The sequence below is a fragment of the Camelus bactrianus genome, chromosome 4, assembly GCF_048773025.1.
Source record: "Camelus bactrianus isolate YW-2024 breed Bactrian camel chromosome 4, ASM4877302v1, whole genome shotgun sequence".
Taxonomy (NCBI): domain Eukaryota; kingdom Metazoa; phylum Chordata; class Mammalia; order Artiodactyla; family Camelidae; genus Camelus; species Camelus bactrianus.
The window spans coordinates 63,988,182-64,011,103 of record NC_133542.1 but is presented as its reverse complement, the minus strand read 5'-3'; the positions used below and the strand labels follow the sequence as shown (position 1 = coordinate 64,011,103).

Here is a 22,922-nt window from a genome sequence, read left to right as displayed (position 1 = left end):
CATAAAGTGTAGAAGCAATTATCTTTTTTCTTCTGACTTCTTTTCATTAGGAAAAACATGTCTTTTGTTGGTCTTTGGTAAAAGCGAAGTGGCATAAGGCAAACTTTCGAAATGTGGGGGATCCTTGTATGTGCATCTTAAAGGTCAGACACTGTTCTAAGCGTCTTACAGGAATTAACCCATTTCCCCTCTCTCTACAATGTTATGATCTAGGTCCTCCTACTATCTTACCATGTCTATTTTACAGATAAGGGAACTGAGGCTCAGAGTTTAATAAAATACCTAAGGATAACAAATGCTCTTTATGTTACTAAATGTTACGTCAGAGAGGTGTTTATCTATAAAATTTAGCGAGAAGTCAAATACAGATCATTGCAGCCTGGTTTCAAGGCATGCTGGCACTGTGATATTGGGCTGGAAGACAAAAGGGATGTTCTGGTGGTCAGTTTCTGCCTAACAACTCACCCCAAGATCCAGTGGCTCAAAGCGACATTTTACTATTATTACCAGCGCTCGGGATTCTATTGGTTAACTGGACACAGCTGGGTTGGCTGGGGCTAGGGGTCAGTCACCAGGGCACTTGGCTGGACAGAGCTGGCAGCTGATGCTGGCTCTGCACGTGCCCGCTCCACGGGGCCTGGGCTTCTTGCAACAGGGCAGCATCCTGAGACTAAGAGGAAGTGATAAGACTTCTTAGAACTTAGCGTTGGCAGTCAGAGAGCATCACTTCCGCCATATCCTATTGGCCAAAAGCCCAGCCCAGATTCAAGGGTGTGAATACCGGGAGGCGTGGGTCACTGGGGGAGGAAGGAATCTTTGCTGGAGATTAAGGATAAATTGAGTATAATTGGAGCGAGTGGTGACCCTCCCCTATGTGGGGCAAATAAGATGAATGACAATAATGATAATAATCATCACAGTATAGTAACTACCCCTTATTGAGCAGCTATTGTAACAGGCAATGGAGGATCAAGGATAAAGATTCTGGGGTCTGGCTGCCTGGATTCAAATCCCAGCTTTATCACCTGCTTGCCTTGTAACCCTGGGGAAGTCACTACCCTCCTTGAGTCTCGATTTTCTCATCTGCTGAAGATTATACAGCAAATAAAAGGCAGGATTCAAACCCAGGCAGAGTCCTTTCCTGTAACCTCTACGGGATTCTGCCAGCCCCTCAGGCAAGATGATCCCAGGTATTCGGGTCACCTGCCTAGACCACAAACTGCATTGTGATGGAGATCACCTCTTGTTGCAAAGGAGGGAAGGAGGGAGGGAGGAGGAAGGAAGGAAAAGAGAAGGGAGAAAGGAAAAAGAAAGGAAGAGAGCAAGGGAGAAAAACAAAGCTTGAGCAATGAATTCTGCTGGCTTTGTGCAATTGCATAAATGTTTACTGACTACCTGGTCTCGCAGCCCCGTGCCAGCCACTGGAAGGCACTTAAAGATACAAGCAAAGGGGTCTCTGTCCTCAAAACATCATTATCTAGCCTCAGGATGTGCTTTTGAAAAGGACACTCTTGAAGCAGAAGACCTGAGTTCAAGTCCTGGCTGGGTCCTGTGTCAGCTGGCCGAAATCCTGAGCCCCAGCTAAATCCAGGCTGGGTCTGCAGCAAGGAGTCCAGAATGAGAACGCTGGGCGCAAAAGGGAGGCTTGGAGGGGGCGGGGTGCAGGCTGAGTAGGGAACAGTGTCTCCTGTCTCCTCACCTCTGACCAGAGCAGCTCTGTATCCATCTTCTTTACGGGAATTCTGAATGAAAACTCGTTTGGGAAAATAAGGCTTTTTTTTTTTTTTTTTTTTTTGGCTAAAACAATTTGAAAACAATTGGGCTCAGTTCTCTCTGAGTTCTGAGGTCCTTCCCAACTCCTAGGAGAAATATCGTTCACAGAGAATGAGAGGGAAACAGTTCCACTCCAAAATATTGGTAGAAGAACGGTAATTGAATCTTTGAACCGTGTTGCTTTCTGATGATGCTAATTGGTCCACTCTAATGAGTAGTTTCGAGTGCAAATGGAGATCTTCTGCCCCAAATTACAGCGGCCTTTGAGCTAAGTCTCCCAGAACCCACCCTCATCACTTTGCAATCTATGTTCCACGAGGCAGTCAGAATTACTCCTTAAGAAGCAAATTTGATCTCATCACATCCTTGCTTACAACCTTTGGTGATGAATCCCTGCTCTTAGGAGAAGAAGCAACATCTTAAGATGGCCTGTAGGTCTGCCATGATCCGGCCCCTTCCGGCCTCTTTCGCCGTGCTTCACGCCTCTCCTGGGCTCTCTCAGCTACAGTCCCATGAACTTTCGGCTCACAAAGTGCACGCGCTCCCTCCCACATTCACACATGCTGTTCCCTCTGCCTGGAAGGTGCCCCCTTTCCTTTTTTTCCTGCAGTGGCTCCCATGTACCCTTCAGATCTCAGCTCAAAAGGCTTGCACTGAAAGGCTACCCTGGGACTTGTGTTACATGCTTTCCTGGCAGTCTGCCTTCCCAAAGGAAGCCCCAGTCTCAGTTTACCACGTCACCTTTGTCTGTCTCTTTATTAACACCTGTCTCTCTAGTGAGACCATCAACTCCATGCGTGTATCCAGATCCATGCTTTTCACCACTTTTCGTAGCATAATTTCCTAGCACGGTAACTGGCCCACAGGAGCTACTCAAACAACTTTGCTCAATGAATAGACAAATAAATTATTTTCTCCTTGAAATGGAGTCCCAAAGGCATGTTGACATAATATTTTTAAATTTAAATTATGTCTCATGGCCTTACAATAATCTACGGATTTTTTCACATATTATATTGTATATATTGTATATTTTTTGAAATTCTAAATGACATTCTTTATAAATTAGGAAAATTATTCCATAAGGACAATCTAAGATACAAGAAGGAATAATGAAGAAAAAAAAATCGTATGCATGTAAGTCTAAGCAAATACTGTGTCATAAAACAATAATTATAGCATTTTTAAGTGTCTGGGACAACAGCATGTAAGTCAGAAATGGGGTAATCAATCAACAAAGTATTCAAGAGATACGGTAAGATACTGTCTTCCTCATTCATAAATAAAGATATTTAGGGCAAAGCAACTTATCCAAGGTCACTCAGGGAATCATGGCTAAAATCCAGGCCCTCAGGCAGTGACCATCCAGGCGGCACGATAAAATGGAAATTGCAAATAGAAATTGTCCTTAATTGACCTGTATCCAAATCCTGTTGCTAAGTCCACTACTTTGGGAAATGCACCCCAGTGGGGGGGGGGGGGGAGACAGAAGCAGACACTTCCCAGAGTCTATTAAATTCAATGAGATGAAGAAGAATTCCTAGCACCGATAAATGTCAGCGCGACCTGCTGTTCTGCCCCACGTCCCATCCTGATTTCTGTAGAGGCCAGAGACCCGTGGACTTTCACTTGAAGGCAAGTGGTATGATTATTGGCATTTTCCGATGACTCCAGGTCTTTGGTTTATTTTTCCGTCTCGTATTCACATGGCCTTGACCCAGCCGCCCCGGCTTTAGCCAAGCACAATGCAATTATGCATGGCGGAGAAGAAAACCTCTCGGGGGCATACTCCTCAGGCTCCAGTCCTCGGGCCACGTCAGCCTTTAACGAACATCCGCACCAGACAGTGTTTAATTGGTGTCTACGGAAAGTTGCTGGCTACCGAGACAGTCATTATCTCTATGACGAGGAGCCTCCATCCCCACGCAGGTTTTGATTCTTCTCTCTGAACCCTATGCTTACTTGCCTGTGGATTTAATCTCCATAGACTCCTGCAGTGGGGCAGACGGGTGCGACTTCTTAAATTTTATTGAACTGAAGTCAGTTTCAGTTTATTAGACTGACAGTCCCTGCTCTCCCACTTATTAGATGTGTGACCTTAAAGAATTTCCGAACTTACCTGAGCCCTGTGTTTCCTCACCTGTGTGATCAGGATAATAAGAAGAGCTACCCCACAGAGTCGAGGTCTCAGTCAGTTTATATAATATATGTGATAACCTACACGGAAATGCACAGATCCAATGTAAACATGATCCAGAACACAGTAGTAAGTAGCAGATGCTAGATGTGGGGTGAGACACTGTTTCTGCTTTTACTCAACAGATGTTTCCATCCAAGGAGAGAAAGCATGAGCCCAGCAGGATGTAATAATGCAGGAGGGAGGCCACAGGGTTTCAGATACTTAAGACTTCAGACTCTGGGGTCTGACAGGCTAAGGTGTGCACCGCCACTTACTAACAATGTAACCTGGGTACCATATTACGGGATCAGAGCTTCATTTTTCCAGTTGATATGATGGAGATAAGAATAATATCTACCATCATAAAACCAATAAAAGAACGTATATTTGCCACTTTTAGCATATAATAAGAAATCAAGCACAAGGCTCTCTATCAGGAAAATTTAGAGATCAATGATGGTCTCAATGAACTGAAAAAGTTAAGTTAAAATAGGGAATTCTGAGCTGTATACAATGCTGCACATATACAAACACCATTTATTTTAACTTAAAAACATATAGATATATATTTCTTGGCCAGCCTTTTGAAGTAAGGCCAACACTTCTTTTTTTTTTTAAACAGTGTTGGTATATTCTGTTTGACGTTTTCCTGGCTGGCTTTGCATAAACCACACTGGTAATTGTACAATATTTCCAACTTTGGTTTATTCAAAGTGGAGCAATGGTTTAAAGACTCTTAAGAAGCAATCTAAATGTTTGTAGATTTTTACGAGCTCTTCCAAGCTTTTTCAGGTACTTCCCCTTTATTTAAATTGATGTTCAATTGAGTTCGAATGAGTTCCCACAGAATAAGACAGCTCACATTCCATTGATTTATCTGACTTTTTAAAAAATTGATTTGACTTTTAATTCCATGATCTCATAATAGCACATACAACTGGCACAAGCAGGTTTGGGAGCAAATGAAACTAACTCTCGGGGAGTGGACTTGTTCCTTGCAGGGACCAGAAGCATGCAGGCTTCAAAGGACTGTGATCAGCCTGATGGAAGGGAGGGTGACAGTTGTGTGCTAAGTCACTTACATGCAGGTCAGTTACATGAGCTTGTCCTGAGACAGAAACTCTTATTCCTGCTAACTCACCACTACAATAATAAATAATGATAATAACAGTTAACATATAATGACTTATCTATTATGTACCAGGCACAGCTTTAAATGCCTTACATAATTTACCCATTGAATCCTTACAACAACCCTATAAAACAGATTCTAGTATGCTTCCCACTGCATACACACAGAATTTGAATAGCAGTAAAGGTACGAGGAGAGAGAAATAAATTTCTGTCAGGGAGACTGCAAGGATCCCCTTTTCACTTTGCCTGGATGATAACATTCATCCTTTAAATTTCAGATCCAGCCCTCATGCCTCAGTGATGCTTGTCTCGACACAAAGGACAGGGTTGCACTGCCAACAGTACATCTTTACTGCCTCCCGCATGGAATTTTTTTCCAACGCTTGGCACATTTGCAATTGAGTGTTTAATCCCACACTTCCCGACCACAAATTCTGTGAGGGCAGGGATTCTGTTTTCCTTGTTCACCAGTGTGTCCCCCCCCCCAGTGACAGGCAGAGTGCCTGGCATGTAACGACGCAGCACTGGCTGAACTGAAGTGAGAGAGCATTTGAGATGGAAGTTGAGGGATGAACTGGGGGTGGAGAGAATGGCTGTCCATTCAAGAAAACAGCATATGCTCGTGAAGAATTGACCGTGAGACTAGTTTCACCCAGAAATAGGAAATCAGAAATCAGAGAGAGCACATAAATCAAGACTGAGTACATCCAGACAACATGGTATGAAATCCTGGGGAGCTGTATGTTCAGAGCTTCTGGCCCTCAGTCTCCTCATCTATAAAATGAAGACAGTAACCATACTTTCTCCACTAAGCTATTATGAGGATCACCCAGGATATAAACACAGAGTCTTTAGCATCTGGTAAATGGTCAACAAATATTAGCTCTTGGTAGCAATTGTCCTTGTTGCTATAGAATAAGATTAGACCAGTATTTGGAGATGAAATTACAGAGTGATTGAAGACCTCGCAGTGGAGTTTGTGTATTATCATTTAAGTGATGAGTATTCATTGGAAGAAATATATATAAGGAATGAACTCCAAAGTGTGAACTAGAAAATCAATGGAATCTCTCTCCCAGGTGTAAAAAGATTCAGTGTTTCCTTCTGTGCTGACATGAGCCTTACCACAGACCTACGGAGTAGAGCGGTGGTTCTCATTCACAGTCACCGGGAGGGCTTTTTGAACAGCAGGTGGCTGGACCCCCCTCCCCCACCAGGGTTTCTGGTTCAGTAGGTCTGGGATGGTTCCTGGGTGATACTGCTGTTGCTGGTCCGGGGACCAGACTAACCTTGGATGGATTAGAAGCCTCTCTTTGCTGCCATAAATATGGTCTCACCTCACTATACGTGCACTTGTTCAAAACCAAGCAAAACTGAGGGTGAACTGACAGGATGCTGTGAAGGGGTGACGGGGCTGAGGGGACAGGAGGAAGTGGGTCATTGAAAAAGTTTAGGAAATGTTGAATTAATTAAAAAAAAACTAAACAGAGAAAGGGTCATGCGCATATTTTTGTCAAATGTATTTGGCTGTAGAACCCTTCTTTTTGAAGTTTTTTTCCTGAGTTTGGGTTCCTCAGTACACAATCTTAGAAAAGAATGATTTACTCCCGGTTAGGAGGCAACGTCCCAGTTTCCTTGGTTTGGTACCACAAGTTGTGATTTCCCGTCCTGTCAGCAGACACCCTCAGCCTCCAGCCAGGCTTCTTTGAGTGGAGTTTCTAACACCGACACCGTCTGCTTAAGGAGATGTTAATAGCGCTGCACCCCAGCGGGTACGGCTTCTGCTGCAAGGTGGCGCGGCTGCTCACCGGCAGGGGCAGCATGACGGCAGGAAGGCACTCGGATTCTGGTATAACCAGGGAATACATTTACCCCATCTGGCTTAGCGACATTCCTAACTTTAGAAAGTAAATGATAAGCAAGACAAATACGTGGTGTGTAAGACCGATACCTCATGTACAGGTTGTTTTATTTTCAGAGGGCTGTCATAGCACTGGTCTGATCTGACCCTTACGATGACCTGGTAGAGGAGCGAGAATCAGGACTAGACTCAGATTTACAGGAGAGAAAACTAAGGCTTCCAGAGATGAATGACTGGCCCGACATTATGAAATGATGCTCCTTCTTCTCTGCCATCCAACATGGGCGTCCTCATTTGTTCTTGGCAAACAATATATACATGAATATTTACACTGAATCTTCATCTATCCATTCCTTCCTTCATTCAGCATCTATTTAATGATCACCTACTAGGTTCCAGGCATTATGGAAGGGGTCGTGGTAGAGTCGCTGACAAGACGGGGGCACCTCTGTTCACAGAGATCTGGGAGCGAGCACGTAAAATAAAATAAAAACTGGACTTGTACTCATGTGTTACCTTAAGAATCTGAGGCCTCGAGATGGTGAAATGGCCTAATATTACAAAATCAGAAAATGTCACAGCTGTCAGGGCACCTAGAAGATCATCTAATCTATTCCTATCCTTTTATTAAAGAGTGAAATGAAACAGAGTGGAGAGTGGCTTGGCCAGAGTAAGCATATTGGATTCGTACTGCTTTGTAACACAATACTGCACGTGTAGAGGCGGAAGGCAACACACATTACTATCTCACAGCTTCCACGGGTCAGGAGGCTGGGCGTGGTACGGCTGGATCTCCTGCTGATGCCTCACAGGCAGAAATCAAGATGTTGAGCTTCTGGGGAAGAACCTGCCTCCAAGCTCTGTCCATTGTTAGCAGAATTCAGTTCTTTGTGGTTGTCGGACTGAGGCTACTTGTTCCTCCCTGGGCATTGGCTGGAGTTCACCGTTAGCTCCTGGAGACCATCCTCCAGTCCTTGCGCATGGACCATACCATCTTCAAGGGGACAGAGGTGCAGCAAGTTCTTCCGGTGCTTCAGGTATCTCTGAATTCTCGTTCTGCCCACAGCCAGAGAAAAATCTCTGCTTTTAAAGGGGCACCTCTGATTGGATTAGGTCCACCTAGATAGTCTCCCTGTCTGTACGTCAACTGTGCCAATAACAGAAGGCAGTCTTGGGAGAAGTATCGTACCATAGTCACAGGTCCTGGGGGTCAGAGCCTGGAGGCTTGGGGAGGGAGGGGCATTTTTACTAGCTAATACAGCTGCATGGCTTGGTAGTACCTGAATGGGGACAGATGCCCTGAATTCTCTTTGGGGGCTTCTGGTATACAGAAGTTTGAGTACGTATTGCTGTATAACAAATTGATCCAAATTTAGGACCTTAAAGCCCCAATCATTTTATCATGCTCATGATCCATGAGTCAGGAATTTGTGCCAGAATTGGCTCGACAATCCTTCAGTTGCACAGGGAGTTACTTTAAGTCACTCTTTGGTATTCAGCTGACAGCTGGGCTGGGCTGGAGGGTCTGAGAAAGCTCACATGTCTGGTGCCTTAGCCGAGACAGCCAGAAAGTTGGGCTTTCTGTCTCCAGGGTCTCTTCATGTGGTGTCTCCAGCAGCATGGCCAGATTGCTCATCAGTGTCCTCAGAGCTCCAGGAAGGAATCTGCCAAGAGACAGGAAGTAGTCTCTTGAGATCTGAGTCCCATAAACTGTGTGACTCACTACTGCCGTATTACACTGGTCAAAGGAGTGGTAGAATCTGCCGGGATTCATGGGGGAGGGAACAGAGATCTGCTGCCTGTGGGAGGAGTGGCCACCTGTCATACCTCACACATCACTGGGTTTTCATCTGTTTCTTTTTCCAGTGCAATAGAGTTTAGTGCAGAGGGAGGTGCACTCTTCAGAGACCTTGTGAAGAAACGTTTTGTGATACAAAATTGCCCTTTAGAACCTTTGTCAATCAAGATTGTTGTTTGGTCGATTTATATTAAGGTTTACGCCCCTTGTTACATGCTTCAGCCTAGGTCCATATTTTGTTGGTTGTTCTTGGAGGCTAGTTAAAGGGAGAAAATGTTCCATAATATTATTTTATCATATGGTGATTATATATATATTATATGGTGATTATATATATATGTACTTTATATATATATAATATACATGGGTACCAGAAATGGGAAAGAAGAGTATTGTGCCAGTTGCTCGGTATTCCAATTACGGAATAATCCCAAGTATTTGTTCTGGATCCTGGGAAATAACCACAGGAATTAGCCACTGGACCTACTGTGAGAGGCACCTGAGCTCAAACTCCATTGATCGCCTGACCCTCATAAACACTTAGTCTGACTAGTGGACCTCAGTGACATTGTGTGTCCCCTAGCATTAGTACCAGTTCTGAGCCAGTGTCCAGTGCACAGTGCACAGTCCCCAGGGAAAATGCTGTCGGTCCCTTTGGGAGAAGCTAGGAAAAGATGAACAGGACACATTTGTGGCAGTGTATGGGGTCCTTTCTCAAGAGGAAGATTCTGGTTCTAGGCTTTAGGTACTGCTTGAGTGACCTCGGGCAAGTCACACAACTTCTCTGGGCTCTGTTTCCCATGGACCAAACTTTGTCCAAGCATCGTTCCCCTCTGGAATGCTGAGAATCCGCCGCACTAAACCCACAGATAGCTCCCTCTACTGGAGTACATTGCTACTTTAATAGTCCCTGACCTACTGGGGTGTGTGTGTGTGTCTGTGTGTGTCTGTGTGTGTGTGTTGCAGGGGGTGGCAAAGTCGTGACAAATACCTATTCTATGCACAGAATTGTCCTCCTGAGGAAGAGGCACAAGCCCATAAGTAACCCTAGGCTGGCTCCGGGCAGCCTGCTGCTAATCACAGAAGCCAAGACACCCTCCCAATCATGGGACAGTGAAGCTTTTAACTAAGAATATCTTTTGCACTTTTCCCTATGTAAGGGGATGAGGAAGGCTGTGAGGCCAAGTCCTGCAGCAACCCAAGGGTGCACAATCCGGGTGAGGGGCTTGGAGATGCGTGCCAGCAGCTGGGCTTAGCCACGAGTGATGTGCAGGGTTTGTTCAAGCCAACAGTGCCAGGGAGGTCTCCATCCCCATCCCTGTTTACCATTGTGCATTTGTTTCACGTAGGGCAACTGACTCACTCGGCTGACGTAAGGCAGAAAAATAAGCATCTCCAGACCCATTTTGTTGTTTCTAGTTTTTCCGTTTTTTGTGTCTTCCCTGGGGCTCAGAAGTAGCTTCCTGTTCAGAATAGAATCTAGAGGCTCAGAGGATCGAGTCAGAAATAGAACCAAATTCTCATAATTTCCATGGGGAGCTCTTTCTTAGCCTCCTTCAGAGCCACGTTCGCACCTCCATCCCCCAAGTCAGCCAACAAACTCACACCTGGGGTCAGTTGTAACCCTGGTGACGGGACAACTCACTGGTGACCTTGAGGAAGTCAGACATCACCTTTCTGAGCCTAGTTTTTCTTATCCTTAAAAATTCTTTATACCCCTCTCAACCCAACCTATGCCACAGAAAAGTTGTGAAGATCAAAATTAGAGAACCAAACAGAAGAGCTTTAGATAGTTTAAAAGTGCTATAAAAATGTCACGTACTGCTTGCTGCCTTAATAGTATTATCCTGGTTGTGATAAAGGACGATTTTTTTTGGTCAATGTTTTATGGAAGTGATAGAGACATATAACAAAGGAAAATATCGTTAGGTGCACAGCAAGATGACTTTTCACAAAATGAATTCACACATGTAACCAGCACCAAGATGAAAAAACAGGGCATCACCTGCACTGCAGAAACCCCCCGTGTCGTCTTCTGGGCGCCATCAGCCTTCTCTCCAAGGGAGTTACTCCTCTTGTGGCTCCACTCACCGCAGCTCGGTTTTGCCTCTTTTTATGTATATATAGCGTGGACGCTTTTGTGTCTGGCAGCTTCCACCTCGCGTGCTTCTCTGCGACGCCGCCACACTGTCTTGCGTGGGTTTTGAGACATTCATTCTCAAGAGTATTCCACTGTGTTGGTACAAGTCTGTTCCACGGTGGATGGTCACTTGCACGGTCTCCCGCTTGGGGCTGTGACAGATAGTGCTCTGCCTCACATACGTCTTTGGGTGAACGTCCGTGTGCATTTCTGTTGGATATGTACTAGGGATGGATTTGCTCAGCTTTACGGCTACTTCAGTAGACCCTGCCACTTCTCCACCCTTGCTGAACCAATTCTCTCTGTTGTAGGTAGCATAGGAGAGTTTCCATCGTTCCACATCCTTGCCCATACTTAGTGTTTCTCATCTTTTTAAAAATTTTCTATTTATGTATTTATTTTTCCGCTGAGGTATAGTCAGTTTACAATGTTGTGTCAATTTCTGGTGTACAGCATAATGTTTCAGTCACACATATGCATATATACATACATATATTCCTTTTAATATTCTTTTTCACTATAGGTTACTACAAGATACTGAATATAGTTCCCTGTGCTATACAGTAGAAACTTGTTGTTTACCTATTTTATATACAGTAGTTAGCGTCTGCAAATCTCAAAGTCCCAGTACCCTGGTAAGCATAAGTTTGTTTCCTATGTCTGTGAGTCTGTTTCTGTTTTGTAAATAAGTTCATTTGTGTGTGTGTGTGTGTGTGTGTGTGTGTGTGTGTGTGTGTGTGTGTGTGTGTGTGTGTATCTCACATATAAATGATATCATATGGTATTTTTCTTTCTCTTTCTGGCTTACTTCACTTAAAATGATGATCTCCAGGTCCATCCATGTTGCTGCAAATGGCTTTATTTTATTCTTTTTTATGGCTGGGTACTATTCCATTGTACAAATACACCACAGCTTCTTTATCCAGTCATCTGTCAATGGACATTCAGGTTGTTTCCATGTCTTGGCTATTGTAAATAGTGCTGCTATGAACATTGGGGTGCATGTATCTTTTTGAATTAGAGTTCCCTCCAGATATATGCCCAGGAGTGGGATTGCTGGACCATATGGTTAAGTCTGTTTTCAGTTTTTTGAGGAATCTCCGTACTGTTTTCCATAATGGCTGCACCAAACTACATTCCCACCAACAGTGCAGGAGGGTTCCCTTTACTCCACTGTGTTTCTCATCTTTTTTTTTTTTTTTTTTTTTTTTTTTTGATTTGTAGCCATCCCGCTGCAGCAGTGCCTCACTGCAGGTTAACTGGCATTGTGCTGGTGACTAATGAAGAGGAGTTTCACGTGCCTGTGGCCTTTTGAATATCCTCTTTCATGAAGTGCCTTTTCCTACCCGTCATATCATTTGCCTACTTCCCCTTCTGGCTACTTTTTTTTCCTGGGACAAATCACATTTATTTAACAGTTGAGTAAGAACCGTCTCAAGAAAAATAAAAATTGTGATAATTGCATCTACTCTGGTTTAAAGACATCTAGGAAGGAGAGGCAAGCCTCAGGGAGCATAAAATGCCTTTGACTGGCCCAGCATCCAGCCCGTGTCGGAGTTATTTATGTATTATAAATACAAGCTTTGATTGGGTAGTGGTATTGCAAATATATTCCCTAACTGAGGGTTGTCTTTGCACTCTTTACGGTATCTTTTGATGGATATGTTTTCATCTTAATATAGCCCTATTAAGCAGCGTTTTATTTTTTTTCCTTTATGGTGAGCTGTGTTAAAGAAATCGTTGCCGACTCCAGTCTCTTAATAATGCTCCTGTATGTTTTCTTTCTTTCTTTCTTTCTTTTTTTTTTTGGTTAATCATTTCATGTTTTATTCTTATAATATTTGTGCTTTTTTGATTCATATGTTTTTTAAATTGAAGTACAGATGGTTTATGTTGTGTCAATTTCTGGTGTATGGCATAGTGATTGGTTATATATATATTACTTTTCATGTTATTTTTCATTATAGGCTATTACAAGGTATGTTTTCTTCTAAGAGGTGCTTTGTTGACATTATTATCATTTCACTTTTCACATTCAAATCTGTCATCCATCTGTTAGTGACTTGGGGACATAGAAGAGATTAAGTGTCAGGAAGAGGTTTTATTGTCATTGCTGTTTTAATATCAATATTCAACTGACCCAATGACATTTACTGAATTCTTTCCCTGGGTTTTTAAATCTATACTTAATTCAAAGGGACCATTTTCTTTGTGAGCTCAAGAGGAACATGGTAGTTTGTGTCCACGAGGGAGCGTGTGTACCTATTATATGTCAGAAGCTTCACATACATTATCTGATCTGAGTTTCAAAACAATCCTGCCAGTAATGTATTGTCATTCCATTCTGTAGTTGAGAAAACTGAAGCTTAGACCAGCCATTAGCCCAAGGCTCAGTAAGGAGCAGCAGAGCTGTGATTCAGTCCCCAGCCTTTTCTGACTCCAAAGCCCGCACCGACCTCTTTCTCCGAACATCATGGTGACAGCATTTATTAGCGCTGTGGAGGGTGAGTGACCAGTGAGACTAGGATATTAAGTTATAATCAGCTGGGCTGTTCTAGTAACCAAGAGGACTGTTTTTACCTGGAACATTTATAAAACACAGTTATGCTTTGCCCTCGGTGATAATAATGGTTAATGGTCAGTCATAGCTCTCCTTTCCCTGCAAACCTCCCAGGAGCTGGGCGTACCTGATTCCAGTGCTGGAGACAAAGGGTGAGGTGGGTCTCACCTTCCCTATTTGACAGATGAAGAAACTGAGGATCAAAGAGGTGAAGTAATATGTCCAAGGTCAAACAGCAAGGTCAAATATCCAAGGCAAAATGGCAGTAGAGCAGGTCCAGCATTTACGTAACTGACCCCCACACCGTCAGCTGGCTCGCCCACCGCACTGCCCAGATCACCGATCTAGGTGACCGTTATTGTACCGCAGGGCGAAGTCCCTTGGCCCTGATTAGCCCCGGCTCCCCTTCTCCCCTCTGGGCTGCATCTGTCATTCTCCTGCCTGATGACTGCCCAGGAAGAACAAACCACTCTTGCAGCCCTCCACCCGGGAGCTCCCTGCAGCTTTTAGCCTTTCTGTCAGCCCTAAGGAGGCTTCTGGATCCTTCCTTCATTTGCCTCCAGCACATTCAGGCCCCTAAGCAAAATGCTGAGTTTGAAAATGTAGCTGATGCTGCCTGTCACCTCTCTCCAGACACAGAACTATATAATTGCAAAACACTGTTTCATTACCCTCCCCAATTAAGCTCCTGACAACCTATTTTTAAAGACTCCACTGGATTTTCATCTTGCTGCTCTCCCGGCTACCTCTACCTTCCGAAAAATAGACCTATTGCCTCCATGCCACAATTCCAAGCCAGAAAGCATCTTCATCGTGGCAAGGGACCACAAAACTCTTCTTCTGGCCTTTTCTTCCATTGCTATGGGCTGTTCAACATCGTGTGTAGAACGGAAGAGAAGAAGGGAAAACAGGCTATTAAGGCAATGATAGAAACTCAGACAGGGGAATGATTAAAAGCTAAACATGAATCCGAGGAAAATCATGAACACAGAGTGAGTCTGATGGCCAGTTATAATCCACACTAGCACATCCATAAACCAAGGCTTCTTTCAGCAGAGCCCCAAGCATTCTGACACCACTGATGTATTTATCTTTTATCAGCACTATTCCACACACACACACGGAGTCATGCACAGCACCACCAGAAAACAGTGCATCATCAGAAACCTAAAAACAACGGTTTGTCTTCCCAGTCTAGTCTATGGTCTACAGAGTATACATGTTGTGGAGTCTCACGGAATTATTCAGACACCCATTACAATGTCAAAGAAGTGCCAGGAAGCAAGTACAGGGCATAAATAAAAGAGTGATTCAGAACTCCAATTTCATTTTTTTTTTCATTTCCTCTCCAGTTTTAAATAAACCCTTCTGGTAGGCAAATGGGAGTTATGGATTACAGTTTTCTATTTTAGCCTATATCTATCCCCTGCCTGCTCCTTGGTGCTTGATTTGTATGATCTTCCCTAAAATGCCACTGGCCTGGCACTGCCTTCCTGTCTTAGGCAAAACCTCCAATTAAAATCAGCAGGAAGTTTGCTTGAATTAGGAATCCCAGCCTGGGCTCCCCACCCGGGGGGTTCTAAAAGGGAGACGTGTGCCTTTGAAAGCACTGATGGGAAGCCCTGGGTGGCATAGCCTTTGTCCTCCAAATGATGGGCCACTCCAGCTGTGTCACTGGGAGACCTGTCAGGTCGCCAGAAAATCCTGGCTGAGGCCAAGACAGAGCCTGCAGGGGAGCAGCGGTGGTGTCTCGGTGGCCCGGGGCTTAGCTTCTCCTCCAGTCTGAAGTTTGAGAGGGTAGGAAAAGTACATTGGGGAATGGAGGGACCTCTGGATTTGGATCCAGAAATTCTGAGCTCTGGTCTTCTACGTCCATGCTGTGTGACTATGGGAATGTCACAGCCCTTCTCTGGTCTTCCGTGCCCTCTCAGTAGAATGGAAATCACAAAGGAGTCCTATAGCATGGGGTTGATGTGAGGATAAAGGGTAACTGTCATGATATGGAAAGCACTCAAGAAATGTTGATCCTCAACTGAAGCAACTGAGTCTCAATGTTCAGGTCTAAACCTGAGGAAGATGGGCTGAATATTATCCAAGGCTGCTTCTCCACGGTTTTCTGCTTCTATGGTCCAAGCTGCCTCATGTGTAGCCTCTGTGAGAGCCTACCAATCAGGTGCCAGGGTTTTCCAGCTTTAGGAATAAAAATGCAGCCTCCTGCCCTCCCCTCCTCCCACTTTTCTCCCCTCCCCTCAGCAACACCCCCCCCAACCCCCATCAGAGTGAACTGAAATCTCATCCAACTGAAAGATGTCAGTTTGGATGTATTGGAGTTGAGCTCTGGTTGCAAACAGAAGATGTTTTGGATCCCTAAGGATGGAGAAGAGCATCTTAGAACCTGGTCCTCACTGCCATACACTGACTGCCTTGCAGTGGGGCTGTGTCCGCCCTTTTTGAGACCCCTCGCCCCACTTCTCTGGGGCTGGCCTATTAAGCCGCTCCTCCGTTGCCAGGGTTGAGGCAGGCTGTCACCAGCCAGCCTGGGAAATGGTATTTATAGATCTCAGTCCCTCCTACCCCCGGTCCCCGGCCTCTCCCCGAGCACTTGTCGGTGAGCTCCAATTATCTGTGAATGGAGGAGAGGGACCCTGGCAGGTCCAGGGGAAGCAAGGAATGTGGTAATAGGCCCTTCGCACGCTCAGACTTTCTGTGTTTTTCCATTATTCCAATTGAGCTCTCTTCTTGCGGCCTGCTTCCTCCTCCTTGCTGGCCTCGTCTTTGTACTTTCACATTGCAGTGCACAGCGACAAGGCACTGATGTGAGATGCGCCCTGATGCTCGAGAGCTGGGTATTTGCCTGTGGAGTAACTCTGTGACGTCAGACGAGTTATCCCACTTCTCAAGGTGTCGCTCTCTTCTTCTGTGATGAGGTTGGTTATCCACGTGGCTCCAGGAGAGCCTCCAGCACAGCGCCTGGTACACAGTGAGTGCTCAGTAGTTGTAAGCCGTTGATTCCCTGCGCTGGTTTAAGGTGCTGCCTGCCATTGAGCAGGGCAGGGTTTCTCAATATCAGTGATTACTACTCCGAGCACTGGCTGGAGATGGAGAAGGTGTGGGAGGTTGAGCTGATCCAGATCAATTGCTCATCATTAGAAGTCACTTGTGCTAAGAATAAGCATGCAAAAAACTGGAAGGAGCTTGTTTTCTGGTTTTGCTCTTCTTTTCCAAATGAAGTCCTGAAATCTATGGACAATTCACTGACCTTGAGAATCAGGGCTCACTAGTCACACCTCCACCCACCCCCACTTCAGAAGAGGACAGCCTGCCCTCAAAATGGCCCATGCACGGTTATGACACATGAAGGTGCGGCTGAGTGTCTTCGTGCCTAGTCTGCCCGCTGTAATTTCACTCCATCACATTCTCCGCTCCAGGTCCCTCCTCCTCATCTGGGTCAGGCTCCCTTGTGTCCCCCGCCATCTCCAACACCGAGGCCGTCTCTGCTCTCATCACGCTTCCCCGTGCTCCCCTTCCCTCCCCGTTCCCTCTCTCCTTCCCTGGGCCTGGCGCCCCTGCTGCCCCCTCCCTGCGCTCCGCCTCGTTCTGAGCCCTCTTGCTGTGTCGTTAATGCCTTCTTTGATACAGCCCACGACCTCATGATTATTCTGAGGTCAGGAGATGCAGGTGCCACGCAGCTCTCCAGAGCGCCTCAGAGGGCCTCTGTCCCCAAGCCCTCCTGCTCGACGGGCCTGGAATCCTAATTTGCCACTAGTCCCTTTGCTTGTGGCAACCTCACCGGGAACTTTCGTCTCCGTCTCCCTACCATTGAGGATGCTGAGAGTTCAGGCACAATGTGGCATTGATTCGAGGAGTGGGGGCTCCGGCTCTGACAAAGGGTCCCAATGATGAGACACGGGAAAGGGGGTGCTCTGCGGGGTTATAGAATGCCTCGCAGATGGGGACAGAGGAGCTCCAAAGGGGGTACTGTCCTGTCACTTGGAGAGGGAGTGACGGGGCAAGTGTGGGCCATTTGAAAGAGGCATTTTGAAAATGACACTCTCGTCAGATGGAACCACGCAATCAGGGACGTGTGGCGGGCCCCTGCAGCTCCCAAAATATCAGATGACTCATAGCCAATATTCAGTCAGTGTTCTGGCTGGGGAGGTGGGAGCCGCGTGGCTCATTATCATTCCAGCTCCGTCTCCTGAGGGCCGGGCCTGCTGCTGGTCTCCAGGCTGTAATAGGATTGGTCTCACGGAGCAGAGACCGGGGAGGCCTGGAGCCCTGTGGGTGGAAGGTCTTGAAAACTAATATGCAGTTCAGGAGGGAGAAGAGAAGGTTTTTTTTGTTTTTTTTTTTTCTTTAAATGAAAAATAAGAAACAGTATTACTTTTGTCTGTTCATTCCTTCAGCAAACTTACTTAGAGCCAGGCTGTAGGCTAGATGCTCAGGAAAGGAGTCACCCCCCCCCCCTCCGGCTCAAGCTGGAGAGCCTGGAGGGGAAACTGACCGAAAAACCAGAAGTTTCAATGCAGTGTTTTGAATGGCACGAGGGAGGTTTCCCTGGCAGGGCCAGGACGGTTCTGTGGATTTCAAAGGCAGAGCAGTTTCTAGGAGCATTCTAATTATTCCCCCGTTTTCTCTCCACTGATAAGCAACTCACTTGAAGCAAAGCACTCCGGGAAGCCGTTTCAACAGTATCCACTTTCAAATGTCCCGTGTACCCAAACGGTTTCCCTCCAACCCCAGAGAGATAGCGAAATCCCCGAGCCTGTCTCAGTGCCTTCAAAGGAAGCGCTTACTCTCTGGGATGAGAGTACTTACTATTATTACCTATTTAATAATTGGTCTTTGGCAGGTTCTGTGCTAGTTACTTTGAATACATCGTCTCATTCAGTCCTCTCTCTCGCTGCATAAGCTGGGCTTTGTTATTCTCGTTTTAGATACGGATACTGAGGTTTGAAGGCACGAAGCGACGTGTTTCTGGTTACCGATCTGAGCACTGAACTCAGTTCTGCTTGGGCCGATGTATGTCCTTTTCAATATGAGGCTCTACTGCCTACCGCCACCTGGTTCTTGGGCTTGGGGACTGTGGCTCAGCAGTGGAAATGATAGAATAGATGGATTGCTAACACGTCCCACCACAGGCAATGCAAAAGGGCTTCTGTGTCCAGTTTTCTAAAGTGGGGATCAGGAACCACGCCACCACCATCGTCAGCACCATCAGCATTACCACCGCACAGCACAGCCTTCAGAAGGGCTTCCTTGGTGGACTCTTGCTTGAAAAAAGCCACGGCCATGAGCCAGGAGATCTCTGTATTCACTCACTGTATGATTTCACCTCCGAGCTCCTCTTGCTGTGTCTAGAAGCTGGAGCTGAGAGTCCCTGCACGGGAATAACAAGAACTAACTTTTATCGAGTCCTTAATACCCACCAAGTTCAGGGCTAAGACTTCCCATAAAAATTCATGAAGTTCTCACTGCAGCCCTGTGTGGTAGGAATGATTAGGAAGGGAAGGAAACTGCCCAGCGTTCCCTCAGCTCAGAAGTGGAGGAACTGGGATTTTAAGCAATCTCTGTCGGACCTCAAGCCCCAAGCTATTTTCAGGGTGTTGTTGTGAAGCTCAAGTGAGAAAATGGGAGTGAGTGTGCCCTGTGGGGGGGGGGGGGGCAGTGCTATACACGTGTAAGGGATTATTTGTAGCATGGAAGACAGCCAAGAGGTGATTCGCACAGAAATGAGGAAAGATGAGAGGCCACTAAGCTGACTGTCTCACATATTTTTACCTGTTCTCCTGTTGCCTCTTATCTGAGTGAGTATCTATCTTCATTGGAATGTCTCAGTGACTGGAATCTGGGGACAGGCTTGGGTTCGTTTATAAGCATGTTGAGGGGCTGTGGGGAGGGGGACCTAGAGACACACGCTGGGATGGAAATTTCACTGACTGGAGGGTTTGGAGCTCTGAAGAAGGGCAGAAATCACGTCCTTCTTAGATGTCTTGAAAAGCCACTGTGAGGATCACACGAGATCACCAATATAGAATCACTATGTGATCTCCAGAGTAATACAAAACATAATTTGTTTCTGTTGAAGTTGTTGGCTGTTATGTAACCTCATGGCAAGAATCCTTAAAGAGGGCAGAAACTTCTGACACAGGTTAAAAGAACTAACCCCTAAATTCTTCTTTATTGAAGATTTTTTACAACCTGCTGTCATCCGGCAGGGGGTTTTGAGTTGATAGACTTTCATTTTCTGAATCCTACTTCTTTGGGGCTAATGAATAATAGAGCCATGGAGCTGGAAGGACCTCAAAGAATAATTACTCCAACCTCTGCACTTTACAGATGAGGACATTGACCATTGGAAGGATAAAGTGTGCCGTCGCAGAGCTGGTCTGTTCCATCACAAGGAGTTACAATGTCGCTCTTGTAGTTTATAACCAGTGCCTTTCCCATCGTCACTGAGCTGCCCAGTCCTTTCACTCTTCCCGCAGCTCCACTCTGCATGAGTAGTTGGATTAGCCCAGCTCCACTTTGCGTTGGCGGTTGCATAACTGTAAGTCCACCCGTGATGGTTAACATTTTCCATTTCTCCTCCATTCCCCCAGGACAATTCAGCAGTGGCTTGCAAGGGTCCAGTCGCTTCTCTACTGCAATGAGAACGGGTTTTGGGGAACGTTCCTGGAGAGCCAGAGGAGCTGCGTGTGCCACGGCAGCACCACGCTGTGCCAGCGCCCCATCCCCTGCATCATAGGCGGGAACAACAGCTGCGCCATGTGCAGCCTGGCCAACATCTCGCTCTGCGGCTCCTGCAACAAGGGCTACAAGCTGTACCGAGGCCGCTGCGAGCCACAGAACGTGGACTCGGAGCGCAGCGAGCAGTTCATCAGCTTCGAGACCGACCTGGACTTCCAGGACCTAGAGCTGAAGTACCTGCTGCAGAAGATGGACTCGCGCCTCTACGTCCACACCACCTTCATCAGCAACGAGATCCGCCTCGACACCTTCTTTGACCCCCGGTGGCGCAAGCGCATGTCCCTCACTCTCAAGAGCAACAAGAACCGCATGGACTTCATCCACATGGTGATCGGCATGTCCATGCGCATCTGCCAGATGCGCAACAGCAGCCTGGACCCCATGTTCTTTGTCTACGTCAACCCCTTCAGCGGGAGCCACTCGGAGGGCTGGAACATGCCCTTCGGGGAATTCGGCTACCCGCGCTGGGAGAAGATCCGCCTCCAGAACAGCCAGTGCTACAACTGGACTCTCTTGCTGGGCAATCGGTGGAAAACGTTTTTCGAGACGGTCCACATCTACCTACGTAGTCGGACTCGGCTCCCCACCCTCCTGCGTAACGAGACTGGCCAGGGCCCCGTGGACCTCTCCGATCCTTCCAAGAGGCAGTTCTACATCAAGATCTCGGATGTGCAGGTGTTCGGGTACAGCCTGAGGTTCAACGCTGACCTCCTTCGCAGCGCGGTGCAGCAGGTCAACCAGTCCTACACGCAAGGCGGCCAGTTCTACTCCTCGTCGTCCGTGATGCTCCTGCTGTTGGATATTCGGGACCGAATCAACCGCCTGGCCCCTCCCGCGGCCCCGGGGAAACCCCAGCTGGACCTGTTCTCGTGTATGTTGAAGCACCGGCTGAAGCTGACCAACAGCGAGATCATCAGGGTGAACCACGCCCTGGACCTCTACAACACCGAGATCCTCAAACAGTCGGACCAGCTGACGGCCAAGCTCTGCTAACCCGGGACTCAGCCGCGGACCTTCCCTTTTGTTGTACAAAGCAAAGCAAAAGAGAACAAACGAGAATTTGTAAAATGTAATTACTGTTCAAAGGAAAGGAGGAAAATCTTCATTCGCTGGAAACTGAAACGTTCTAGAGACGGTCTGAAACCGTTGGGCATGTCTGTTACTTCTATACTCTGTCACGAAGAAGGGTCTCAGCCTTGTGAGGAGTTTGGAGGGGGTTGCTTCTTAGGCCTCAGGTGCTGCAGGGAGGGGTGGGGAGAGGGGAGAGAGCATATGCAATGAATTGTAAAGGTCTCTGCTGTGCAGGTGCTAAGATTAAACACTAAAAGGAAAGAGAGATATATGTAATGTACAACCGACACTGCCATTTTTCCTCGTGGGAGGAAATGGACATAGATAAAGAAGATATTTCTTCGGTTACGATTTCTTCCCTCTCTATGTTGAATTCCTTGTGGTTCTTTGACTCATTCGCACACAAGGGTGGGGATGCAATGACAGCGCCATCTTACCGGGGGAGCTTCTCTCATGCCGAATAAACGGAAGCTGATTGAAGCTGGACGATAGGTGGGATCGGAGGGGGCGCGGCAGGTGGAGAAGCATTCACATAATCACAGGGTGTTAAAAACAATAAGGAACCTTAGATACGAGCTGGCTGAACTCCTTGATTCAGTTTGGGAAATAGAATCAGAGAGAGAGAGTGTGCCTGTGTCTACACGTGCGCAGATACGGATTTGAGCCCTGCCTTCTGACTCCCCGGGCAGCTCCTGTCCCAACTCACGCGGGCCACTTCTATGAGTTTCCTCCTCCAACCCAACTGCCAAGGGCCGAAGTAGTTTTCAGTCTCAGGTGGTTTTGATAGCTTTTTCCTTCAATCCAGAAAACCCTTTCACCTACCGTCTCCAGAAAGAAATGGTGTCCAACTTCCTAAAAATGCTTTGCATAGTAAGTAAATCTCAGTTTGAATAAAAATCAATAACAAAAATAAACTAGGGTAGGTTTTAATATTGCATTGATCTGCCAGACTGACTTGCCCAAGTAGGTATCTAAAAAGCGATGCTTTGATAAACGCCAAATACACACACAGATACACACACGCACACACACAAGTACAAATAAACTAACACTGCGACGACTTTGGCATTTGTGAAAGCAGAGAATCCTAGTGTGCGACTTGGGGTCTAAACTGAAAGGAGAGATGCAAGAAGGAAAACTTGTTTCAAAACACTCCTGTAGAGGATTTGGGCAGATAGCATTTCTTCCTCTCCAGGAACTCTGTGTTGCTCTTTTTGCTAAGGTGGTACTTACCAGAGGTATCTAGATACTAGAGGTATCAAGTATCTGAATCTTCAATTCCATGTTAGCAGAGAGACAGGATCACAGACTTCAGGGTCGGAAGAGAAAATAGAACTCCTTTGGTCTCAACAGTCTGCCCTGTGCACATCTTTTCTTTACCATCTCCAGGCGATCACCCGTTTGCTAACTGGGCCATTCCAGGGGCATGAAGCTAATTAGCTCTATCAGCAACATTCTTTGGATTCCTCTTTTACTGAAGGGGAGCAATAGTGCTCATTCCAGCTTGTCTTATAAAACGGATCTAATTATTATCCATCAGATTCTTCTACACTTTACCAGCTTGTGTGTGTGCAGTTTTTTCTCATGTCAATGTTTTTGTAGATAAAATACAAAAACGATCTCAGGAGTTACTGGAGTCTGAGATAATATGACTCA

At 46.2% G+C, this 22,922-nt stretch overlaps 1 protein-coding gene across 1 annotated transcript in view; it reads left to right on the top strand.

Moving 5' to 3' along the window:
* BRINP1 (BMP/retinoic acid inducible neural specific 1) overlaps window positions 1-22,120 on the top strand; it is a 159,981-nt gene extending 137,861 nt beyond the window's left edge. Inside the window, exon 8 of the mRNA XM_074362115.1 lies at window positions 20,048-22,120. Coding sequence (XP_074218216.1) covers window positions 20,048-21,188 — 1,141 coding nt within the window. The 3' untranslated portion in view covers window positions 21,189-22,120. The remainder of the gene's footprint in view (window positions 1-20,047) is intronic.
* The last annotated feature ends 802 nt before the right edge of the window (window positions 22,121-22,922 follow it).